Source organism: Piliocolobus tephrosceles, chromosome 13 (assembly GCF_002776525.5).
Source record: "Piliocolobus tephrosceles isolate RC106 chromosome 13, ASM277652v3, whole genome shotgun sequence".
NCBI classification, from domain to species: Eukaryota; Metazoa; Chordata; class Mammalia; order Primates; family Cercopithecidae; genus Piliocolobus; species Piliocolobus tephrosceles.
In genome coordinates this window covers 52,373,140-52,394,086 of record NC_045446.1, presented here as the reverse complement: position 1 = coordinate 52,394,086, position 20,947 = coordinate 52,373,140, and the positions used below count along the sequence as shown (strand labels likewise).

The window sequence follows — 20,947 nt, the reverse complement described above, 5'->3', positions numbered from 1 at the left end:
TCAGCATATTTAAATACAGACAGGAAAGATTCAGTAGACAAATGAGAACACAAGAATGACACTGTGGAGAGGGAGGAGGGAAGTGAGAGGGAGCCAAGTTCAGGTGAAGACTCCACCTTAGGGAGGAAAAATGACACCTCTTCTCTGGGCACTGTCCCTGGAGATGAGGTCACCCAGCTAGTTAGTGGCCAAGACAGAGCTGGGCACATTCGCTCATGAACTCATTCAGCAGACACTCACTGAAAGCCTATAGTTCACCAGGTACCACCCTAGCAACAAATGAAAGACAAAAATTACTGCTTACATTCTAGTCGTAGAAGAAAGAGACGATTAACAAAATGAAAAAGGAAATCGTATAGTTTATTGGAGGGTGAGACACGCTATGACTAAAAATCAAGGGGAGTGGACAGCACTGAGGGCATGGGCTGCCATTTGAAATAGGATGGTCAGGGCAGGTGACGTTCCACCAAGGACCTGAAGACAGCCAGTGAGTAAGGCCTGCATGGAAATGTCTGGGGATTAACACCTTCCAGGCAGAAGCAAGAGCAGTGCAAGGGGTCTGAGAAGGGCATGTGCCCAGAGTGCTGGAGGAGCATCACGGAGGTGCCATGGTGAGGGCAGGGCAAGCCTGGGGCCAGTGCTAGGAGACAAGGTCACGGTACGCACTGGGGACAACATTATGTTGGACTTTGCAGGCCTCGGTAGAGCCTTCAGCTTTCACTCTGAGTGAATGAGGGGCCATTGGGGGATTTTAAGCAGAGGAGTGGCATGATCCCACTCAGGTTTTAATGGAGTCACCCTGGCTACTGTGTTGAGAATAGACTGTGGGGGTGGGGCACAGCAAGAGGGCAGGGACAGAGGCCAGGCAGAGGCAGTTTCGATGATCCAAGCAAAAGACAATGGTGGCCAGACCAGGGGTGGGAAGCAGAGAGGTGGTGAGAGGAGTCTGGATTCCTGACGTCTTTTGAAGGCAGACCCATCAGGATTTGCTGATGCCTTGAATGAAGAATGAAAGGACAAGAGCAGTCAAAGATGCTGGCAAGGTGTTGGCTGGAGCAACAGGAAGCTGAAGTTGCCATTTACTGAGAGGGGGAAGGCTGTAGGCAAGACACGTTGGGTGGGGGGAGAAGATGAAGAACTCCGTTCGGACTTGTTGAGTTTGACGTGTCTATTAGACACCCAGATTGAGATGCAAGTGAGCAGTGGTCTATATAAGTCTAGAATCAGGAATGTCCAGGCTGGAGATAGAAATCTGGAGGTCATTGTTGTCTAGGGTTATTTAAAGCCATGAGACCAGATGGGGGCATCAAGAGCATGAGTGTAGACAGAGAAGAAAAGAGGTTCAGAGACTGAGTCCCGGGATCTTTCAGTGTTACGAGGTCAAGGGAAGAAGGTGGAGCCAGCAGAGGAAATAAAGGAGATTGCCAGTGAACTAGGGGCTGGGGGTTGGGCAGGCCTTGCCATCCTAGAAGCGGAGAGAGCTGTTTCTAGGACGGAGTGACCAGCTGGGTCAAATGCTGCTGGTGGGTCAAATAGTCAAATAAGATGAGAACTGAGATGTTACCACTGGATTTAGCAACATGTTGGATGTTGCCATCTTGACAGCAGCAGTTCAGAGACTCGTTAGCCCAGAATGGCCCCTCTGAACGTTTCAGAACCCTCCCTGTGGACTAAATGGGATAATCTGTGCATTCGCGCCCTACATGTGGGAGATGGGCCCTAAATGCCTGGGCATCTGGCGGGCTCAGGGGTGAGGGTTCCAGCAGTGGCACAGAGGACAAGAAGGTCAGCTTTGGAGTGTCTGAGTAGACCCCGGGCCTAGAGGGTTCCCGAGCCCCTGGAGGAGTCCTGCTGGGTCATTCATTTGCACCATCTCTCTAGACCCTGCTCTCCTCTCAGCAGATGAGCCCACCTCCCCCAAGAGGCCGAAGAGCATCTCTGAGCCACAACACAGTGATTTGGAAGGGGACGCCGCCTCTCCCTTGCCCTCCGAGTGGACCTCGGTGAGGATCAGCCCTGGGGAGGATGCAGCTGGACAGGATGTGCTGGCTGTGCGTGTCCTGGTCACCAGCGAGGACAGCAGGTATGCTCAGGCTGCTGCCGGATAGGGACAGAAGCAGGGTTGGAGGAAGGGAATCGCATTTGGGATTGGGTCTTCTCTCTACTCGCTTGCCGGGTGGCCTCTCTGTGCTTCCATTTCCTCATCTGTAAAATGGTGACAGTCATGGTACCCATCTCAGAGGGAGTTGTAAGATTCACAGAATTAATCTGTAGTAAGTGTATAGAACAGTGCCCACACATCATAAGCACTGTAAGTGTTAGCAATTGTTATTTTCTCGAGAAGGGAAAGGGCCTGGCCCCATGCTCTTCTCAGAAGGCAGTGTCATGTTGACTGTAGTGAGGGGTGCAGAATGGGTGTCACCTGTCCCCAGGGCCTGCCCATTGCAAGATGGTGATGCATGGGGCTGGGCAGGCTAGGATGCAGAGTGGAGAACATGAGGAGTGAAGCCCTGGTACCTTAGGTGACTGTTTCTCAGAGTGCTGTCCTCATTACCTGCATCAGAATCACCTGGAGTGGTTATTAGCCATGCAGACTCCAGGACTCCTCCAGATTCACTGAATTCACTCAAGAGGTAAGTCAATAGCAAGTATTGGTTGCTTATTATTTACTAGACTCTGAGGAAATAGCAGGGGCCAACACAAGACAAGGTCCTTGCTTTCCCATGGCTTTCATCACATTGGGAGCCAACCAGGAAGCAGGTAAGTAGTTAAACAAGAAAAGCATCACGTATGTGCCAGGTCAAGAAATAAAATAGACACATATGCTAGAGAGTGGCTGGTCAGCTGCCTTAGATTGGGTGGCCAGGAAAAGGCCTCTGTAGCAGTTATTGATGTCCACAATAATGCTGAGTGACAAACCAACCCCAAAGCGAGTGACTCAAACCAACCACCATCCATTACACCATGATTGTGTACAAAAGTAGACCAGAGGAAGCCAAGCCTGACCAAGTAAGCCAGGTGCAGCTGGGCAGTTCTGGTCTTGGTGGGCTCACCTGTGTGTTTGTGCCAGTAGGGTTCTGCTCTGGAGCCTGAGTGTCAGCTGGGGTGACAGAAGGCTATTGGGCCATGGGTCTTTCATCCAACCGGCAGCCCAGGCTTGTTTCCGTGGCCTTAAGAGAAAGAGGGGAACCATCCAAGATCTCCCGGGCCCCAGGCTTGACAATGCACAGTGCTTTTCCAGTTCCATCTGATTGGCTACAGCATGTCACAAGGCCTGAACAGATTCAACAAGTGGGGAATAGGCTTCTGTCTTTAGGGGAAGAGCTGCAAAGCCCCCATTGCAAAGGGGCATAGATCTAAGGGAAATGATTGCAACCATCTTTGCCGACAAATTTCCACAGCCTCCCTGAGGAGGTGACATTTAAGCTGAGAATTGGTTGGCAAGAAGGGACAACCAAGGGAGAAGGGGAATGCAGGAAGTGACGACAGCTAGTGACAGGCCCCTGGGTGAGAGTGAGCGTGTCTCAGAGGTAAGAGAAGGTCGGTGTGGCAGGTACACCCTGAGTGGGAGAAGAATAAGAGATTACACCAGGAAGGAAGGCAGGAGCAAGGCTTATAAGACAAGGTAAGGAGTTTAAATTGTGTTCCAGGTATCCAGTCATGCATCACTTAATTAGCCAAGATGTGTTCTAAGAAACGTGTTATCAGGTGATTCTGTCATTGTGTGACCATCATAGAGGGGATTTATACAAACCTAGATGGGTGAGCTCACTCCACACCTGGGCTATACGGTATAACCTATTGCTCCCAGACTACAAACCTGTACACTGTGTTACTGTACTGAATGCTATCAGCAACTGTAACACAATGGTAAGTATTTGTGCATCTAAACGTATATAAACATAGAAAAGGTACAGTAAAAATACAGTATAAAATATTAAAAATGGCTCACCTATATAGGGCACTTACTATAAATGGAGCTCACAGGACTGGAAGTTGCTCTGGGTGAGTGGGTGAGTGGTGAGTGAATGTGAAGGCCTAGGACATCGCTGTACACTACTGTAGACTTTATCACACTGTCCACTTAGGCTACCCTACATTTATTTGAAAAATATTTTTTTTCTTCAATAATAAATTGGCTTACTGTAACTTTGTTACTTTCTAAACTTTTTAACTCTATTGTAGTAACACAGCTTAAAACACACACACATTGAATAGCTGGAAAAATATTTTCTTTCTTTATACCCTTGTTCTATAAGCTTTTTTACTCCTTACTTCTTAACTGACTGGCAGCACTGTAGGTTTTAAACCAGCATCACTGCAAACACATGAGTGATACCTTTCCCTACAATGTTAACAAGGGCTGCGACGTAAATAGTTGATAGGAATTTTTCCGCTCCATTATAATTTTATGGGACCACCATCATATATGGGTTATATTGCTGACTAAAACATCATTATGAAAGACATGACTGTAATTCAAAGATGTTTTAAGTAGAAGAGTGACATCTCATTTACAGCTTTCACAGATCAGCAGGCCTTGCCTTGGGGAATGGATGAGGCAGGACTGTGTGAGGATGAAGGCAGGAAGAGTAGGTGGGAGTCTGCAGCTCGGGGTCAGGATGGGAGCAGTGGAGATGGATTTTCTAATGGACTGAATGAGAGGGAAAGAGAATTTCAGGGTCCCTCCCAGAATTTTTCTAGAGTGACTGAACGGCTGGTATGGTCATTTCTAAAGTTATCTTGAGGTGGGGAAGATTTCAGAGAAGGTGAAGGTTAGTGGAGAAAGTCAAGAGTTCTGTTTTGGACATGTTGGGTTTGAGATGCCGGTGTCTGTGTGGATGTCAGGTAAGTGGTCGAATATGTAAGTGTGAAGTTCTGGGAAGCATGGCTGGAGATGGTGATTTTAGAGGCTATTAAAGCCCAGGGCTCTGATGAATTGCTTCCAGAGTAAGAATATCTTCCTGTAGACAAAGAAGAGCTGGGCTCAGAAGAGAGCTCTGGGGCATTTGAACATTCAGTAGGCAAGTGGAGAAGGAGCTAGCAAAACCCACTGGGAACCAGGAGATGGCGGGTGGTGGAAGCCAAGAGAAGAAAATGTCTCAAGAGGGAGGGTTTGGTTCTCTGCATCAGAGGCTGCTGCAGAGCCCAGTAGGATATGTATGGAGAAATGACCTTTGGACTTTCCAACAGGAGGCTCGCTGTTAACTTGGACAAAGTGGCCTCGGTGGAGTAAAGGGGTAGGTGTGGGGGGAACATGCGGGGAAAGCAGGGACTGCAGTTGTAGACTACTGGCTCTTCAAGTCTTGACCGTGCAGACTCTGGAATGGGGCTTGGGAACATAGGCTTGAGCATCCCACAGGTGATTCATTCTGATCCCCAGAGAAGGGAAAGGACCTGCCCTGGATCACACAGCCTTCAGGGTCTTCTAAGCCTCAACATAGGCAAGCCTGTTTCCATAATAACAGGCATAAACCTAACTCCAACTAGCTTCAGTAACAAAGGCAAATGCATTGGCTCATGAGACTGGGAAGTCCAAGGGTGGTCCTCACTCAGGCAAGGCTGGAGCCAGAGTCTCAAATAACCACTCCCCCTCCCTGCCTCTCTGCTGCTTTTACGGCCATTGGCAGAGAGGCTGTCTCCACAGGTGGAACTCGGCTACTGAGGGTCTCAGACCATATCCATAAATTCATGTCCTCAGGTCAGGATCTCAAGGCAGGCCCCCAACTGCTACTCCCACATCACATACTTCCCTCTGGGAACAGTCGGTGAACAGGACTGGGGCACCACGACCAGCCAGGCTTGGGCACTCTGATGGCTAAGGGGTCTGCCATAGACACAGGTAGATGAGTGGCAGTGGCCTTGTGGAAGGAACCCTGCTAGATTTCCATGTACAGAGAGTGTGTGCATATATATAGTTTCACGAACACGTCACTGCTTGGCCGGTTTTGTACTTTCCCATCCTGGAACTGTGTGCTTGGACTGCCCCTCTCTCTAGGACACCCTGCCTCTACTTCTTTGCCACTTGAATTCCTACCAGTTATTAAAGGCCCATGTTAAATACTACTCACCCCTCACCCCCACCCACGTAGAATTTTCCATTCCCTTATCCGTTCCATGGGGAAGAAAGCAGTATTTAGATGCCTGAAGTTTCGGGACCAAGTCCCTAATTATGAGCTTATCTGACCAGACTGACCTTGGGAGTCATGCTCCGGGACAGGTGCAAGTGAGCAGAGCAGGCTTTATTCAAACAGCTCCTCATGCATTGCCGGGCCCCTTCTGCTCTGAGCCAAGCCTGTATTGTTCTGCTCTGAGCCAAGCCTGTATTGTTCTGCTCTGAGCCAAGCCTGTATTGTTCTGCTCTGACTGCCATAACAAAGCACCACAGATTAGGCGGCTTAAACAACAGAAATGTGTTTTCTCACTGACTGGGAGGCTGGAAGTCTGAGATCAAGGTGTGGGCAGCTTTGGTTCCTACTGGAGGATTGGAGGAAAGGATCTGTTCCAGGCCTCTCTCTTTAACCTGTAGATGGCATCTTTTCCTGTCTGCGTAGTGCTTTCCTTCTGTGCATGTGTGTGTCCATATTTCCTTTTCTTAGAAAGATATCAGGTGTATGGGACAAGGGCCCAGCGTGATAGCTGCATTTTACCTTAATGACCTCCTTAAAGGCCCTATCTCTAGATGCAGTCACACCTGAAGGTACTTGGGGTTAGGACTTCAGCACGTGAGTTTTCAGGAACACAGTTCAACCCACAACAAAGTCTGCAGCTGGGCTGTGGGCACCCAGGACTAAGCCCAGGCCCTCCAAGTGCTCTGGAGGAGTGCTGGGCAGGACACCGTGTGGGTGTGTTGGGGCGTGGGTTCTGGGGCCCCAACTCGTCCACCCACTCCTTCCTCCTTCCAGCTCTGACACAGAGTCTGACTATGGTGGCGGCGAGGCCTCCCACACAGAGCCCTGTGAAGAGAAACCCCGGCGGCCAGAATGCCCGTGTCTACCGCACACCTCCCTGAGGGAGGCCCTGAGCAGGGCGGTCTCTCCACAGTGCCCTGAGGAGCCCAGAACTGTGCATGGTAAGCAGAGAGCCCACCGGGCTTGATTCTGGGACGCGGGGAGGGAACAGAGACCCCCACAGCTGAATTTCCGTCATGGAAGACCAGGTGACAGGAGGCCTCGCCCTTAGGCTCCAAGGCAGTGGGACTAGGACCTCTGGGGAGTGGGACGCAAGTGGCGGTGAGGGGACTGGACCCAGGCCTGGTTTACCTCTCCATGAGAAGCTTTGGAATCCCAGTGGGGAAGATGTCACGGGGCCTGGCCGGCTGTGGTTGGTCACAGGCCGGCAGGGATCAGGGGCCCGCAGGTCCCTTTTGCCTGGAGTGATTTCTCTCCTGCCTCCTGTGTGGGCACCTCCTTCGGGGCCCCTCTGGCATCCCATAGCCCCTGAGGGAAGGGAGCTGGGCCGGGGCTGCTGTTGAACAACATGCGACCCTGGACAGCATCATCTCCCTGGGACCACCTGCACAGCACTGGGGCCATTAGCGGTGTTTGGAGCTTGTGGGTTGCACCCAAACTTCTACACAGTAATTAATGCACTTTTACTGCGTACCAGTAATAAGCCAGGACTTTTCCCATACGTGTGGCCCATTTCATCCCAGGATGACCCTGTGGGGTAAGTAGTACAAAGCCTGTTTCACAGGGGAGCAAACAGGCTGAGTGGTCTCCCGAAGTCTTAGCCCGTGCTGGTGACACCGTCCCGTCCAGCCACCGCCGCCCAAGCTCTGGCTTACTTAGAAGTAGCTGTCTTTAGCAGCCCAGCTTGTGTTTAGTACAAAGTTGACCTGGAATTGAGTGTTTTGATTCAGTCAACAACTTGGGACCAAATCGTCTGATTTATGGGCAACTTCTGGACGAGCCTGGGGAAGAAAACAGGCTAACCTGACAGAAACTTGCTGCCCAGTGGCCCCACAGCCTTAGCCTGGGAGAGCAGGAGCTCAACTTGTCCTGCACCGCCACCTGGTGGTCAGGAGTAGAATTGCCACCTGGTCCGTGAAGTGTTCCCAGGAAAACGAGGGCTGGGGCAGAAAGAACTCATATAGATAATTTTAAATCCTGGAAATGTTGAATTTACTCTAGAAATGTTTAATTTATCCTCATTTTTAAAAAAGTGACACTTTTAAAAAGGGACAGATTATCATCCAAACACATTTGTTAAGTACCATTTGTGGGGCTGTGTAGAGAGGCTCAGCACTGGCACTGAATCGAGTTCTCTCCTGTGCCCAGCTGGGTCCGGCCCTACCTCTGGTTACTGCGTGGCCTTGGTGTACCTCTGCATCCTCCTGGGCTCCAGCTCCCCATTTCCAGATACGAAGTCGGCCTGCCTTTCATCCCTTCCCTCCATTTCCCCTCCAACTGCCAGAGGGTTTTAGGCAACTTACAAGAAAAACATAAAACAAAATTGTACAACTATAAATGTGAAAGATCAAGCCTCAAAATCAGATCTAACAAAGCCAGTTTAGGAGGGATATACCCCAGAGAGGCAGACCATAATCCTAGACAGTTGCTCTAGTTGAATCATAAGATTGATTCTGAGTTTTCTGGCTTCCAGCGTTCAAAAGGAAACACAACATCATTATTCTCATTGTTTATGAGAAAAACATGTATTGGTTTGCAGCAGGTCTCTGAGCAGGCACAACTTCTCCTAATGCTTAACTCTGTCGACAGTTTCCAGCTCGTACTGAATGCATGATATTGAGAAATGTGTTAGATTATGTCTTAACAGTTCCTCAGAAAATGCAGCCCTAGTATTCTTGAGGCTGTTTCTTACAGCATCCCTTGCTGGAAGATGAGGGCATGACCAAAACAAACAAACAAAACAAAAACAAAGAAAAACCTGACTCAGCGACAGCAGTTTTCTTAGTGGGATGGGGTTGGGTTGAGAGACTAGTTGGGTTGCGTTGGGTAGTGAGATCAAAGCATTTTGTTTCTGGCAGTCCAGTTTAACTCCAGAATAAAATATAGAGTAGATAAGTGGGTAGACTGTGTGACTCTCAAACAATTCTTTGTCAAGTTAGTCTTCATCAGTCGTTGTTTGATCATTGCTAGGTGAACCACATTGTACAGTTAAGCTCTAAGTGCTGTGCTTTGTGTTGCTGGTTATGGTAACCCTATCACTTTACCAAATAATGCAGGGTTGACCCCTTGTGTGGGTTTTATGGAGCTTCATTAACTACAATTTTCACCTGGATAAATGCCTCCAAGGTAGACCAAGGGAATGCCAGGCAAGACCAGGATATTGCTTTGAAAAGACTCCTGGTTGCAGTGTGGAGTTTTAAAAAAAAAAAGACTCCAGGTTGGTCCAGCCATGCTCACAGAAGCATTATTCCCATCAGCCAAAAGGGGGAAGCAAATCAAATGTTCAACAGACAAATGGATAAACAAAACACAGTATATCCATACAGCAAAATGTTATTCAGACTTTAAAAGGAAGGGACTCTGACATGCGCTACAACTTAAATGAACCTTCAAAGCATGCTACTCAGGGAAGTAAGCCAGTCACAAAAGGACAAACATCAGTTTGGGATGAGAGCAGAGTTCTGGAGATGGGTGGTGGTGAGGTGGTGATGGCTGCACAGCAGGGTAAGTGCACTTAATGTCACTGAAATCTAGACTTAAAAATGTATAAGTAACAATTTTTATATCATATATATTTTTTCCACAATTTTTAAAAAGATTTCTGGGACTACCTTGGCACACGAAGGCACCTATTACATCCTCAAAATTCACAGAGCATGCCCAAGAGGGTGGCCTGAAATACAGCTCACACCCTATGTTGTGGAGGCTGCAGAAAGCCCCCTAAAACATCGGGGTCAGTGATTCTTGACAATCTTGTTTAAAAGGCAGATTCCCAGGTTCTCACCATCAGAAATTCAGATTCAGTGGGTCTGGAGTGGGGTCAAGTATGTACATTCTGTGTAAGCATCCCCAGGGCCTTTGGCACAGTGGGCCATGTTCTACACTTTGGGGATTTTGGAAATGCAGCTTTGTGGAAGGCCTGCCTAGAGGAATTCACTGCAAAATCCATGCCCAAGCAACTAAATGAATAGATCTAGTGCATTGGACTCTTGGCTATAAACTAATTAGATTTAGGAGAACAACCTGCCCCAAATTATTCTGGCTTAGAGGAATCGGTATTTATCCATCTTTTTTCTGGCAATAATTTGATAACAGGATGGTCCAATGGAATATGGAGGACTCTTATCAGTTTGTAATAATAAAATGATATCATCAGCACCACATGGCAAAATACCCTCTGACTCCTTTAACAGTGGGTCATGCACTAAGATCTCTGAAAATGCTCCTTTGAAATAAATAAACACACATAGAATGTAAGCTAAGAAGAAGGGATCAGCCCACTTTATGTTGCTCAGCATTACTAGCCACCCTGTTGTTCCCGTTGTGGTAAAAATGTGTGCATGTGTGCTCTATTAACACCAATGACGGAAAAGCTCTCTTGAATTTTAGCCATTTCCAATAGGTTCCATTCCACAAAGTTACAAGCTAAGAAGAAGCAATTAGAGCTGTATGCAATTTTTTTTTTTTTTTTTTTTTTTTTTTTTTTTTTTTGAGAAAGGTCTTCATTAAGTGATTAAGAGACCAGCTTTGGCCAGCAGGATGTAGCTGTGCTTAAGACCTGCTTGCTCCTCATGCTTGGAAAGCCCAGCCAGCCAGCAACTGGGAGGGTGGGCTATCCATCTCCTCACGGGGAGCTGGGAAGACTGTGTGCCCATCCACACAGGCTCCTCCTCAACCCCATGGACTTGATTTTGAGAGTAGGCCTGTGGGATTGGGAACCTGCCAGACAGAGCAGGCATGAAGCGCCTCCAAATGTAACCACCCAATGGGTTCTCCTTGCCTGCTGCCTAGACTGAGCTGATTTATCAAGACAGGGGAACTGCAATAGAAAAAGAGTTTAATTTACACAGAGCTGGAGAGTACAGGAGACCAGAGTTTTATTATTACTTAAATCAGTCTCCCTGAAAACTTGGGGATCAGGGTTTTTAAAGATAATTTGCTGAGTAGGGGTTTGGAAAATGGGGAGTGCTCATTGGTCAGGTCAGAGATGAACTCATAGCGGGTGGAAGCTATCTTCTTGCACTGAGTCAGTTCCTGAGTTGGGGCTAAAAGTCCAGATGAGCCAGTTTATCAGTCTGGGTGGTACCAGCTCATCCTCTGAGTGCAGGGTCTGCAAAATATCCCAAGCACTGACCTTAGGCTTTATAATAGTGATGTTAGCCCCAGGATACAATTTGGGAGGATTCAGAATCTTACAGCCTCCAGCTGCATGACTCCTAAACCACAATTTCTAATCTTGTGGCGAATTTGTTAGTCCTGCAAAGGCAGTCTAGTCCCCAGGCAGGAAGGGGGTTTGTTTGGGGAAAGGGCTGTTATCATCTTTGTTTCAAAACTAAACTATAAACTAAGTTCCTCCCAAAATTAGTTCAGCCTGCGCCCAGGAATGAACAAAGGGTGGAGGTTAGAAGCAAGATGGATTGGTTAGGTCAGATCTCTGTCACTGTCATAATTTTCTCAGTTGTAATTTTTGCAAAGGGCATTTTCACAAGTGGAGTAAGGGGGAGAGAGGAGCTGAAGGAGCTGGTCTTGAGGAAGGAAAGCCCCCAGGTAGTGGTTGACACTTGTGCTCCACAGCCTGGCTGCTAAGAAAGAGTTCCACTGTGAGACCTGGCAGGGAGCGGAATATCTAGGACTGTTTCTAGACAGAAAGAAAGACAGAGGGCTGGGCCAGCTGGGCCTTGGATTTAGAGTCCTGGATTCAGACCCTCTCTGCCTCCATCTCCCACACCCACATCATGCCCTTGGGCTTCCTTTCCGTTCATGCTTCCTAGCCCTCCCTGTGTGCACATTCAGATGTTCACCGTCCCCATCCTTTCTCTCCGGCAGTGATGGAGGTGCAGAGGCTTGAAGCCTGAGAATGCATCTGCAGGCCTTGTATGGGAATATGGAACATGTGAACCCTACTGCCCACTCTCACACCCTAAGTGACCAAGACCTGTTTTTCTTCTGCATGTGATGTTCATTTTGCTCAGCTAATCCTCAAGGCCCAGCTGGCAGCGGGGTCTTCCATAGGAAGTACAGTGTCCCGCAAATATGTTTCCCTTGGAACCACGCCAAGGGAGGGCCACAGCAATGATGGTCCACAGTCTCAGTTAAACCTAGTTTCCAAAGGGTTTGGGGGGCTTTGTCAGGAGAGCGGAGGCAGAGAATAGAACTTCCTGCAGCTTCCTGGCTTCAGTTAGAACAGCTCCAGTTTTTGATGTATTACATATATGGAACATTGATGTTCCATGATGACCTCAGCTTTAAATAACTTCTGACATGAATGAATATGTGCATGTATGTATATACACATGCATGTGTAAGTATGTCAACACATATGCATATATGCTTACTGATGATCTTAGTAATGATAGTTCATAATTTGAGGCATCTCTGAGGGTGGTACCTGTCCCATAGCAGGGTCTCAATAAATATTTGATGCCAGGTGTGGTGGCTCATGCCTGTAACCCCAGCACTTTGGGGGCTGAGGTGGGAGGATCACTTGAGCCTGGGAGTTTGAGAACAACCTGGACAACACAGTGGGACCTTATCTCTATAAAAAATAAAAAATTAAAATTAAAAAATTATCTGCATGTGGTGGTGCGTGCCTATAGTCCCAGCTACTTGGGAGGCTGAGGTGGGAGGATCATTTGAGCCCAAGAGGTGGAGGCTGCAGCGAGCCATGACCCCACCACTGCATTCCAGCCTGGGTGACAAAAAAAAAAAAAAAAAAAACACACACAAAAATATTTGATGCGTGAACAAATGAAAAGTTTGGTAGTGTATGTTGTGGGGACAGGAGTATGGTGTGAGGGAAGGAGAGGGTTCAATCTATTATAATCATTAGTCTATTAACTTGTGGTAAATGAGCTATAGGAGATAAATTCCTACTTACTGTACACATTAAATGGACTCTTCCTCCCACCCCATCTTCTCTGTCCCTTTCTTTTTCCACAGCAGCTCTCCAACGCGCCAATAGCTTCCAGTCTCCAACCCCAAGCAAATACCAGAACTGGAGGAGAGAATTCCGGTGGAGTGAGTCACTAGCTCTCTGGGAGTGGGAGGCTGGGACTGGGCAGAAGATCTCTGGTTAATTCTCAGGGGCAACTGTTCTCATTCCTTACATGGTATCTCTCTGGTGTGGCCTCCTAGTTGTCAGAGGCAAGAAATAAAATATCAGGTTGACTTTATTTCCACTGCTGACTAGAGGGAGCCTTTTCCAAGGGACTCAAGATCTTCCCATTCCCCTCCACCCCTGGCTCAGGAATTATGGAGCCTTAGGATTCTACAGTTTCACCCAGACAGGGCCTTAGCCATCATTACCTCTAAGCTTTTTGAAATACAGACGAGTAAACTGAAGGAACTCTATGATTTGATTCTGTACACTGGAGTGAGACTGGGGCATCAGATTAATGACCTCATGCAAAGCAGGATGCTACAAACAGACACCCACGCATCTGCACACACGCCCCTACACACACACATACGCACATGCACACCCACACACACCCCTACACACACACACACACCTGCTCCTTTTTTAGAGTCAGACTTGGTCCCAGTGTCCTGGGGAAGAGCAGGGCTGTGGCAGGTGCTGAGGCAGCAGGCCCTGCCAGGGGGTGCAGCGACCACACACAGACTCACAGCGTCTAGGGAGGCCTGGGATCCAGGGGCTGCAGCACTTACTGCGCAGAGTTCCCTCCCCAGGCCCTGGAGCAAGGGACAGAGACTCTTCATCCAGTTCCAGGCTCATCGCTGCCTTCCACCTCCCCCCAACACCCACTCCCTCTCCGGCCTCACCCTAGGAGAGGAGGACCCAGAAAGGCCTTGGCTTAGACAGGGGTTTCTACCAAGAAATGTTGCAGTTGGAACTGAGCCCTGGTCTTCCTTCCTTCTGAGTCAAGGCTCCCAGCCAGTGAGTCATTCCCCCGCCATCCACAGACCCACCACCCTTGCACCGGGTCAGGCTGGGACAGGGGCACCTCGGAAGCAGGACCCAGGGCTGCACTCTTGGGCAGGCCACTTCATCTGGGGACAGCCTGGAGTGACTCCTGAATCCTCTGACAGCCCCCAGCGGTGACAGCAGAGGGTGGAGGAGCTAGCGTTGCCACACATGGGTCATCGCCTTTACTGCCCTGCTCTGGCCCTCCCCAAGTCCCTGGAAGCCTGCTGCCCGGGCCCCGGATGCATGGGTGCAGGGTCCATCCCAAGGCATCCAGCCCACTCTACTGTGTGCCGCCAGTGTGGGGGCTCAGTCCGTCCTCAGGAAGCTCTCAGCCTGGGGTGAGAGCAGGGAGGCTGGTGGTAGACCCTCCCAGTAGGGCTGGGTCGCTGGGGGAGGTGTAGGAACAAGAGGACTGCTGAATAGCCCCATGGTGTCTGGAATGGGCCTGGGAAACTCAGCCTGTAGTTATCAAAGAGTATTGTACAGTGTTTCTCAAGAGTATATGAAAGCTGCTTTGAGGGCAGGGCTTGAGTTTTGATCATTTCAATCAGCCTAGTGTCTAGCATGGTCTGACCCAGAGGAGGAACCCAATCCTTGTTTGCTGAATCAATGAATGAAGTAAGGAACCAAGGAGCAAGCCAGCTGAACTGAGCGCAGAGGGAGCACATGGATTCAGACCTGCTCAGGCTGCCGCCCCTAGAGGGCGCTCCAAGACTTCGAGAGGGATTTGAACCTTGCAAACCCTCCAAGTTCTGAGAAGCTGCGCCCTGAAGTCCCAGTCTCACAAAAATCCCGACAGCTGAAAGCCACGACAGCCATCTTTTTTATTGTCTTTATTTTGCCTAAAAGAAAATCCCAGGGAGCAGGGCTGGCCTTGCCATTGGAAGCAGAATGTGTGGTACCATCCCTCCTGTCCAGAGGCATTACTGTCCCATCACAGCTGGTTCTGGCCCCAAGCCCCAGGTGGGAGGGCTGGAGGGGCTATGTGGCTGCCCTGAGCACCCTCCCCAGCTGCTCATGCTGCCAGATGACCTCTAGGATCTACAGGAAAGGTTGCTGCTGCTAGAGGGCCCAGAGAGGAGGCAGCACAAGCTCCTGACCCAGAGGCAGCCTGGATGCTGAAACTCAGGCCCTGGTGCGTGCATCAGCATCCTTCGCACAAAGCAACCCTAAGGTGCCAGGGGCACGTGTGACTGAGACCTGGGCAGAGAACAGGGCAGCCCCGGGTGGGCCGTACCAAGGTTTCAAGGAAATGGCCAGCTGGGAGGGGGATGTGAGTTGGTCAATGAGGAGCTCTTGGCCCAAAAGTTGGGGAAATCGTGGCAGTGTAGAGTGTGCAGCCCCCTCTGGAATGGGCCAGAGCTTCAGCAATGTGCTTCAGCAAATGTCTTTACCTGGATGCGGTGGTGGGAAACTAATGGAGTTCATATTTTGCCGACAACTAGCTTTTACTTTGTGTCCTGCGCCACTGGGCACCTTTTCTTTTTTTTTTTTTTTTTTTTTTTGAGATGAGGTCTCACTCTGTCACCCAGACTGGAGTGCAGTGGCGTGATCTCAGTTCGCTGCAATCTCTGCCCCCCCAGGTTCGAGTGATCCTCCCACCTCAGCTTCTCCAGTAGCTGGGACCACAGGCGCACACCACCATGCCCGGCTAATTTTTGTATTTTTGGTAAAGACAGGGTTTCGCCATGTTGGCTGGACTGGTCTTGAACTCCTGAGCTAAGTGATCCACCCACCTCAGCCTCCAAATGTGCTGTAATTACAGGTGTGAGGCACTACACCCGGCCAACTGGGCATCTCTTTTTAGCCCATGTTATCTGCTCAACCACCTGATGAAACTGCACCAGCCAGCCCACTTTCTGGATGAGGAGACAGGGGTTAAGGAACGTGCTCAGAGCCGGGCAGCTGGTGTGCATGTGAGGGGGTGGACTTCCAGGCTCCCCTTCACCATCTTCTGAGAGGACCCAAAGACACAGTGGGCATCAGGAAGGGGAGGTTTCCCATCACCTCTCTCCCCAGGCTGTGCCCACCTCCCAAGCAGTGGCTTGAAGGGCAGCCCAGGGACAAGGGGCTCGGCCTGAGCTGGGGCTTTGCTTCCCTCGTCTCCTCAAGCCTTGCTGGAGTTCCATCTTGAAGGCAGTGCATGAGGACCATGTGTAGAGAGAAGGAGACCCCCTAGCGGGGGTGGGAGTGGGGATTAGAGAAAGGAAAAGAAGGGAGCAGCTTCTGGGTCATGACCTCGTGAGCCCTGAGGCGTTTCTGTCAGGCTTGGTTCCTGAGGTGGCCCTGGCTTCCTGTCAGGGAGTCCCTGAGGGATCCTCAGGGGAACAAAAAGGCAGTCTGTTGAGCTGAGAGGAATTGAGGCAAGTGAAGGAGTTTGATTCAGAAGATGGCAGAGAGGGAGAATGAGGGTGCAAGGAGGAAGGAAGGAAGGAATTTGGCAGGAATTTGGCAAGCCGAGGACAAGGACGGGAAGCAAGGCAAGGACTGACTCACAACTTTTGCCTTTTTAGTCTTGAACCTTCTAATCGTGGGCTGCGATGGGGGTGCGGTAGCGGGAGGCAGGCCAGCCGCCTCCCTGGCAGCTCCTTCCTGCCACCCTCAGATCAGATCTGTTCCCAGAATTACCTTTTCCCTTCAAAGCTGTCTGCGAGACCTCCCTCTGGGAGCTTGCGTGTGGTGCCATCTGTTCAGAGCCCACGCCTGGGACATGCAGTCACACATGTTCGCATTGATGTGTGGGGGAAAGCAGGGGAGAATATCGAGAACAGTGTGGGCCCCAGGGGTGGAGGGGACTCAGTGGAACTCTCCTTGGGATGGGGCTTGGCCTGCGTGGGTCCCTGAGGAGGAGCTTATCCCTCGGAGCTTTGGGGAAACTGAGACCAGGGGATTGTGTCGCACTAAGAAGCGGGTGAAAATCTGAAGGCTAGACACCCTGGAGGAAAAAATGAGGCAGCTGAGCGGCCAGAAGCAGGGAGATGGACGAGAGAGCGGACTCGTTCCATGTGGTGGTCCTGGGAAGTTTCTGGGGGACATCCCTGTATACCACCACAGTTCATGGGAGAGCTGGTTGGGCTGATGGTAGGTACTGAGAGGGCAGATCTGAGAGGGTGCATGGCATTTTACTGAATCAGTTTGAGCAAGTGATCTCAAATGACCCAATATGGAGACAAAATGTTTGAGATTTTAGACTTAAGGTTACCATGCTTGAGGGAAGGAAGGGAAGAGAGTAAGAAGGAGGGGAGGGGGGCAGGAAGAGAGTACACATATGTGAACTTGGTTGATCTTGCAGTAGGCTACGACTGTCAGCAGACTAGATGATCTCAGCCCCCCACAGCACAGAACCAGGCCTGTCCTCAGGGCCCTGCCCCACTCCTTTCACCTCCATCTCTGAGTAGCCACACTGTATCCTGTTTGTTCCCTGACCAACAGGAGCTTGGCATGGGCCCACTCCATATCCTTCAAATGATTTGATACTCGCTGAAACCTCCTTCTCTTGTGTTCTCTTAAACTTTCAAATGTCTCTTCCTGTCTGAGAGTCTCTTGGCACACATATGAGAAGAAAGAGCCCATCTCGTTTGTCATGGATGTCTATCCTGTCTGGGCCCATGGCTAAGGGTCCAGCATCTTGTGGGAAGAAAGCTCAGGTGGTTTATTGACTGAGTGATTTAACACAGCCCAGCTCCCAACCACATGGTTTCAGGATGCTCTTTGGAGGCAGATGTACATTTCTAAGAAACATTCTGGAAATGCCCTGATACATCTCTCAAGAGCATCCTCACGTGAGTCTGAAACACAATGGTTCTTAGACTTCTCACCCTGGGACTTCCTTTGCCCCACGAGACCCTGACACTGCTATACCCATTCCTCTGAGTCCCACACCTCGGGCACCAGGAACCTCCGAGTCAGGCTCTGACATCTTCCTCTTTCTGATTGTTTATAGAATTGGAGCTTCACTTAAAGCCTCCTCTTTTCTTGATAAAATAATAACACCTTTGTAATGAAGAGTGTGTTCTTTCCTTGGTAGGTTTGACGCCAGTGAACAAAAGAACTATGTCACCTCCAAAGGACCCTTCTCCTTCTCTTCCTCTTCCTTCATTGTCTTCTCGTTCATCTTCCCCACCATCTTCTTCAGCCAGTGTTTCTGAGAATGCTCCAGATGGTTCCTCCCCGCCTCAGGTGAGTGTCCTTGAGGTTCCTGCCCAGGTGTCAGGAAGCTGAGCTACCTGTACTCTTCCCACCTTCCACACTTATCTCTGGATTCCATGTGCTCGTAGGTCAACCTAAGTGCAAAGCCAGGGCCAGAAGATACTCTATCAAGGGTCTACCCCAGCTGCCTTCATGTATACCTTTCACAAAAGCTCCTGCTGCTCCTTCACAGCCATACCTGAGGACACAGTCATTCCCTCAGCAAACTTTACAGGGCTTAGACTCCATGCCAGGTCTCCATGAGATACAGAGCTGCTAGGACACCTTTCCCTTGAGAACTTGCAAAGGGCATTGAGGAATTTGCAGCTGTAGAATGGCAGGCATGGAAGTGAGGGTTCCTTTGGTAGCATCCAAGAACCTTGGAAGCAACATCTCCCTTGAATATCAAATATCATCATTGATATGCAGGCTGGACTCTTTCCTTCTGTATGTATTTATCAAGCCTCTGTTACCTGCCAGGCCTGTTCTAGACTCTGGAAAGTAGAGTGCACAAGACAGAAAAGATGGGTGCTCTGGTGAAACCCCTGTGCTATTACCTGCCCTTTGGGCACCAGAGCTCTTGGGAGGACACAGCCACTCCTAGAGTCCACTCATGTTCCTTCTTTGCCAAGGGCCAAGTTCCTGCATGCTAGAAATAGCTACTTTCTCGATGGTGCAAGGTGGGAGGTTAAAAAGGGTCATTGGAAGGTCTTAAGGGCCATTCTTGTGCTACCACAGCTTCAGCCCAGAGGGTGACTGTCGCTTCTTTCTTTGACGGCCTCCAAAGAAGAAGCCTTGGTTTCTTGGTTGTTAGAGGAACATACCTATGGGTGGATCATGCCCTTTAGTAGAGACAATGACTGAGCAAGAAAATGAGGAGCTTATCTTCCCCTATGTACTTGGCCACCCACAGAGGCCCAGCCAGCCCTACCCTCATGGGCCCAGGAGCTTACAACAGCAGGATTCTACCTTTATCTTCCCCCTGGCTTCCAACCCAGGTAATCTGTGATTCAGAAAAGCCTTTCATCAGTGCTGATTTGGGGGTTCTGGGCAGATCCTGGTAGGACCCAAGGCAGCTACTTAGAACAAAGAGTATCCCTTTGAAATCATCTTAGGCAAAATTATTTTTGAATTTGAGCATCTGAGATGGGAAGCAAAAAGGGGAAGGGGTTGTAGATTGAGATTTGCTTTAATCATATAAATAAATGGTGAAGTTTTTAAAATAACTGCTATTTTTGCCCATCCCATCTAGATGACAGCTTCTGAGCCCCTCTCACAGGTCTCGAGAGGTCATGCAAGTCCTCCCACCCCAACCTTTCAAAGGCGAGCCATAGCCCAAGGAGCACCCAGTGAAATTATGCTGTATCTGCCTCATCACCCAAAGCCAGAGTGGGCAGAGTACTGCCTGGTGAGCCCTGGTGAAGATGGCCTCTCAGGCCCTACAGAGATGACTTCTGATGAGTGCCAGCCAGCAGAGGCCCCTCTTGGGGACATTGGAAGCACCCACAGAGACCCACGCCCCATCTGGGGGAAGGACAGGAGCTGGCCAGGTCAAGAGCTATCTCCCTTGGCTGGAGAAGACCGGGAAAAAGGGAGAACTGGAGCCGGGAAGGAAGAAGAGGGAGTGCCAGCGCTGGCAAAGGAGAAGTTGGGCCTAAAGAAGTTAGTCCTCACTCAGGAGCAGAAGACCATGTTGTTGGATTGGAATGACTCCATCCCTGAGAGTGTGCACCTCAAAACCAGGGAGCGACTTTCCCAGAAAAGTGCTGAGAATGGTAGAGGAGGCCGTGTGCTAAAACCAGTCCGCCCCTTGCTGCTCCCTAGGGCAGCAAGAGAGCCCCTGCCAACCCAGAGGGGGGCTCAGGAGAAGATGGGGACCCCCGCGGAACATGCTCAAGGGGAGCGAAGCGTGCCTCCACCCAAGTCCCCACTGCGGCTCATAGCCAATGCCATCCGAAGGTCTCTAGAGCCCCTTCTTTCCAACTCTGAAGGCGGGAAGAAGGCTTGGGCCAAACAAGAATCCAAAACGTTGCCCACACAGGCCTGCACTCGCTCATCCAGCCTTCGGAAAACCAATTCCAATAAAGACAGGGACCAGCATTCCCCTGGGAGAAACCGGCCCTCAGCCTTTAGCCCTCCTGACCCTGTCCTCCGCACCCATAGTTTGCCCAATCGGCCATCCAAGATCTTTCCTGCACTTAGGTCCCCACCCTGTAGCAAGGTTGAAGATGTCCCCACACTCCTCGAGAAAGTGAGTTTGCAAGAGACCTTCCCAGATGCTTCTAAGCCTCCGAAGAAAAGAATCTCCCTTTTTTCCTCCCTCAGACTCAAAGACAAATCTTTTGAGAGTTTCCTCCAAGAATCCAGACAAAGAAAGGACATCAGGGACCTCTTTGGCAGCCCCAAGACGAAGGTGCTGCCTGAAGACAGTGCGCAGGCCCCAGAGAAGCTGCTGCAGCCTTTCAAAAGCGCCTCCCTGCGCCAGGCAGCCCCTCCCCCTCCTCCTCCTCCTCCTCCTCCTCTTACAGCAGGAGGTGCAGGTAAGTGGCTCTGTCCTGATAAATGTCTGCACTTCATGCTGGGCAGTTAGTTATCTTCATTGCGTTGACAAGCAGGCATCTTTCACTTCGTTTTGCTTCTCAAATACTAACAAAAGTAGGAAAACTCTAAAGGTGAAAAATTTGAAAAAATCTGAAAAAAT

General features: G+C 49.9%; 1 protein-coding gene and 1 long non-coding RNA gene across 12 annotated transcripts in view; one reads left to right on the top strand and one right to left on the bottom strand.

The window, feature by feature from the left end:
• Positions 1-20,947, top strand: part of LOC111555030 (F-actin-monooxygenase MICAL2) — a 254,364-nt gene that overhangs the window by 165,525 nt on the left and 67,892 nt on the right. For 8 of the 11 annotated variants that reach the window (XM_023230812.2, XM_023230818.2, XM_023230820.2 and 5 more), the window contains 5 exons: positions 1,882-2,083; positions 6,906-7,072; positions 13,071-13,148; positions 18,086-18,237; positions 19,499-20,786. In XM_023230812.2, coding sequence (XP_023086580.2) covers positions 1,882-2,083; positions 6,906-7,072; positions 13,071-13,148; positions 18,086-18,237; positions 19,499-20,786 — 1,887 coding nt within the window. The remainder of the gene's footprint in view (positions 1-1,881; positions 2,084-6,905; positions 7,073-13,070; positions 13,149-18,085; positions 18,238-19,498; positions 20,787-20,947) is intronic. The other 3 variants (XM_023230816.2, XM_023230815.2, XM_023230814.2) reach the window with 3 other exon arrangements.
• On the bottom strand, positions 342-7,893 carry LOC111555035. Its single transcript, XR_002735393.2, has 2 exons — positions 7,606-7,893; positions 342-996 (listed from the first exon to the last, which is right to left on the bottom strand). It is a non-coding gene; the product is annotated as an uncharacterized LOC111555035 (long non-coding RNA).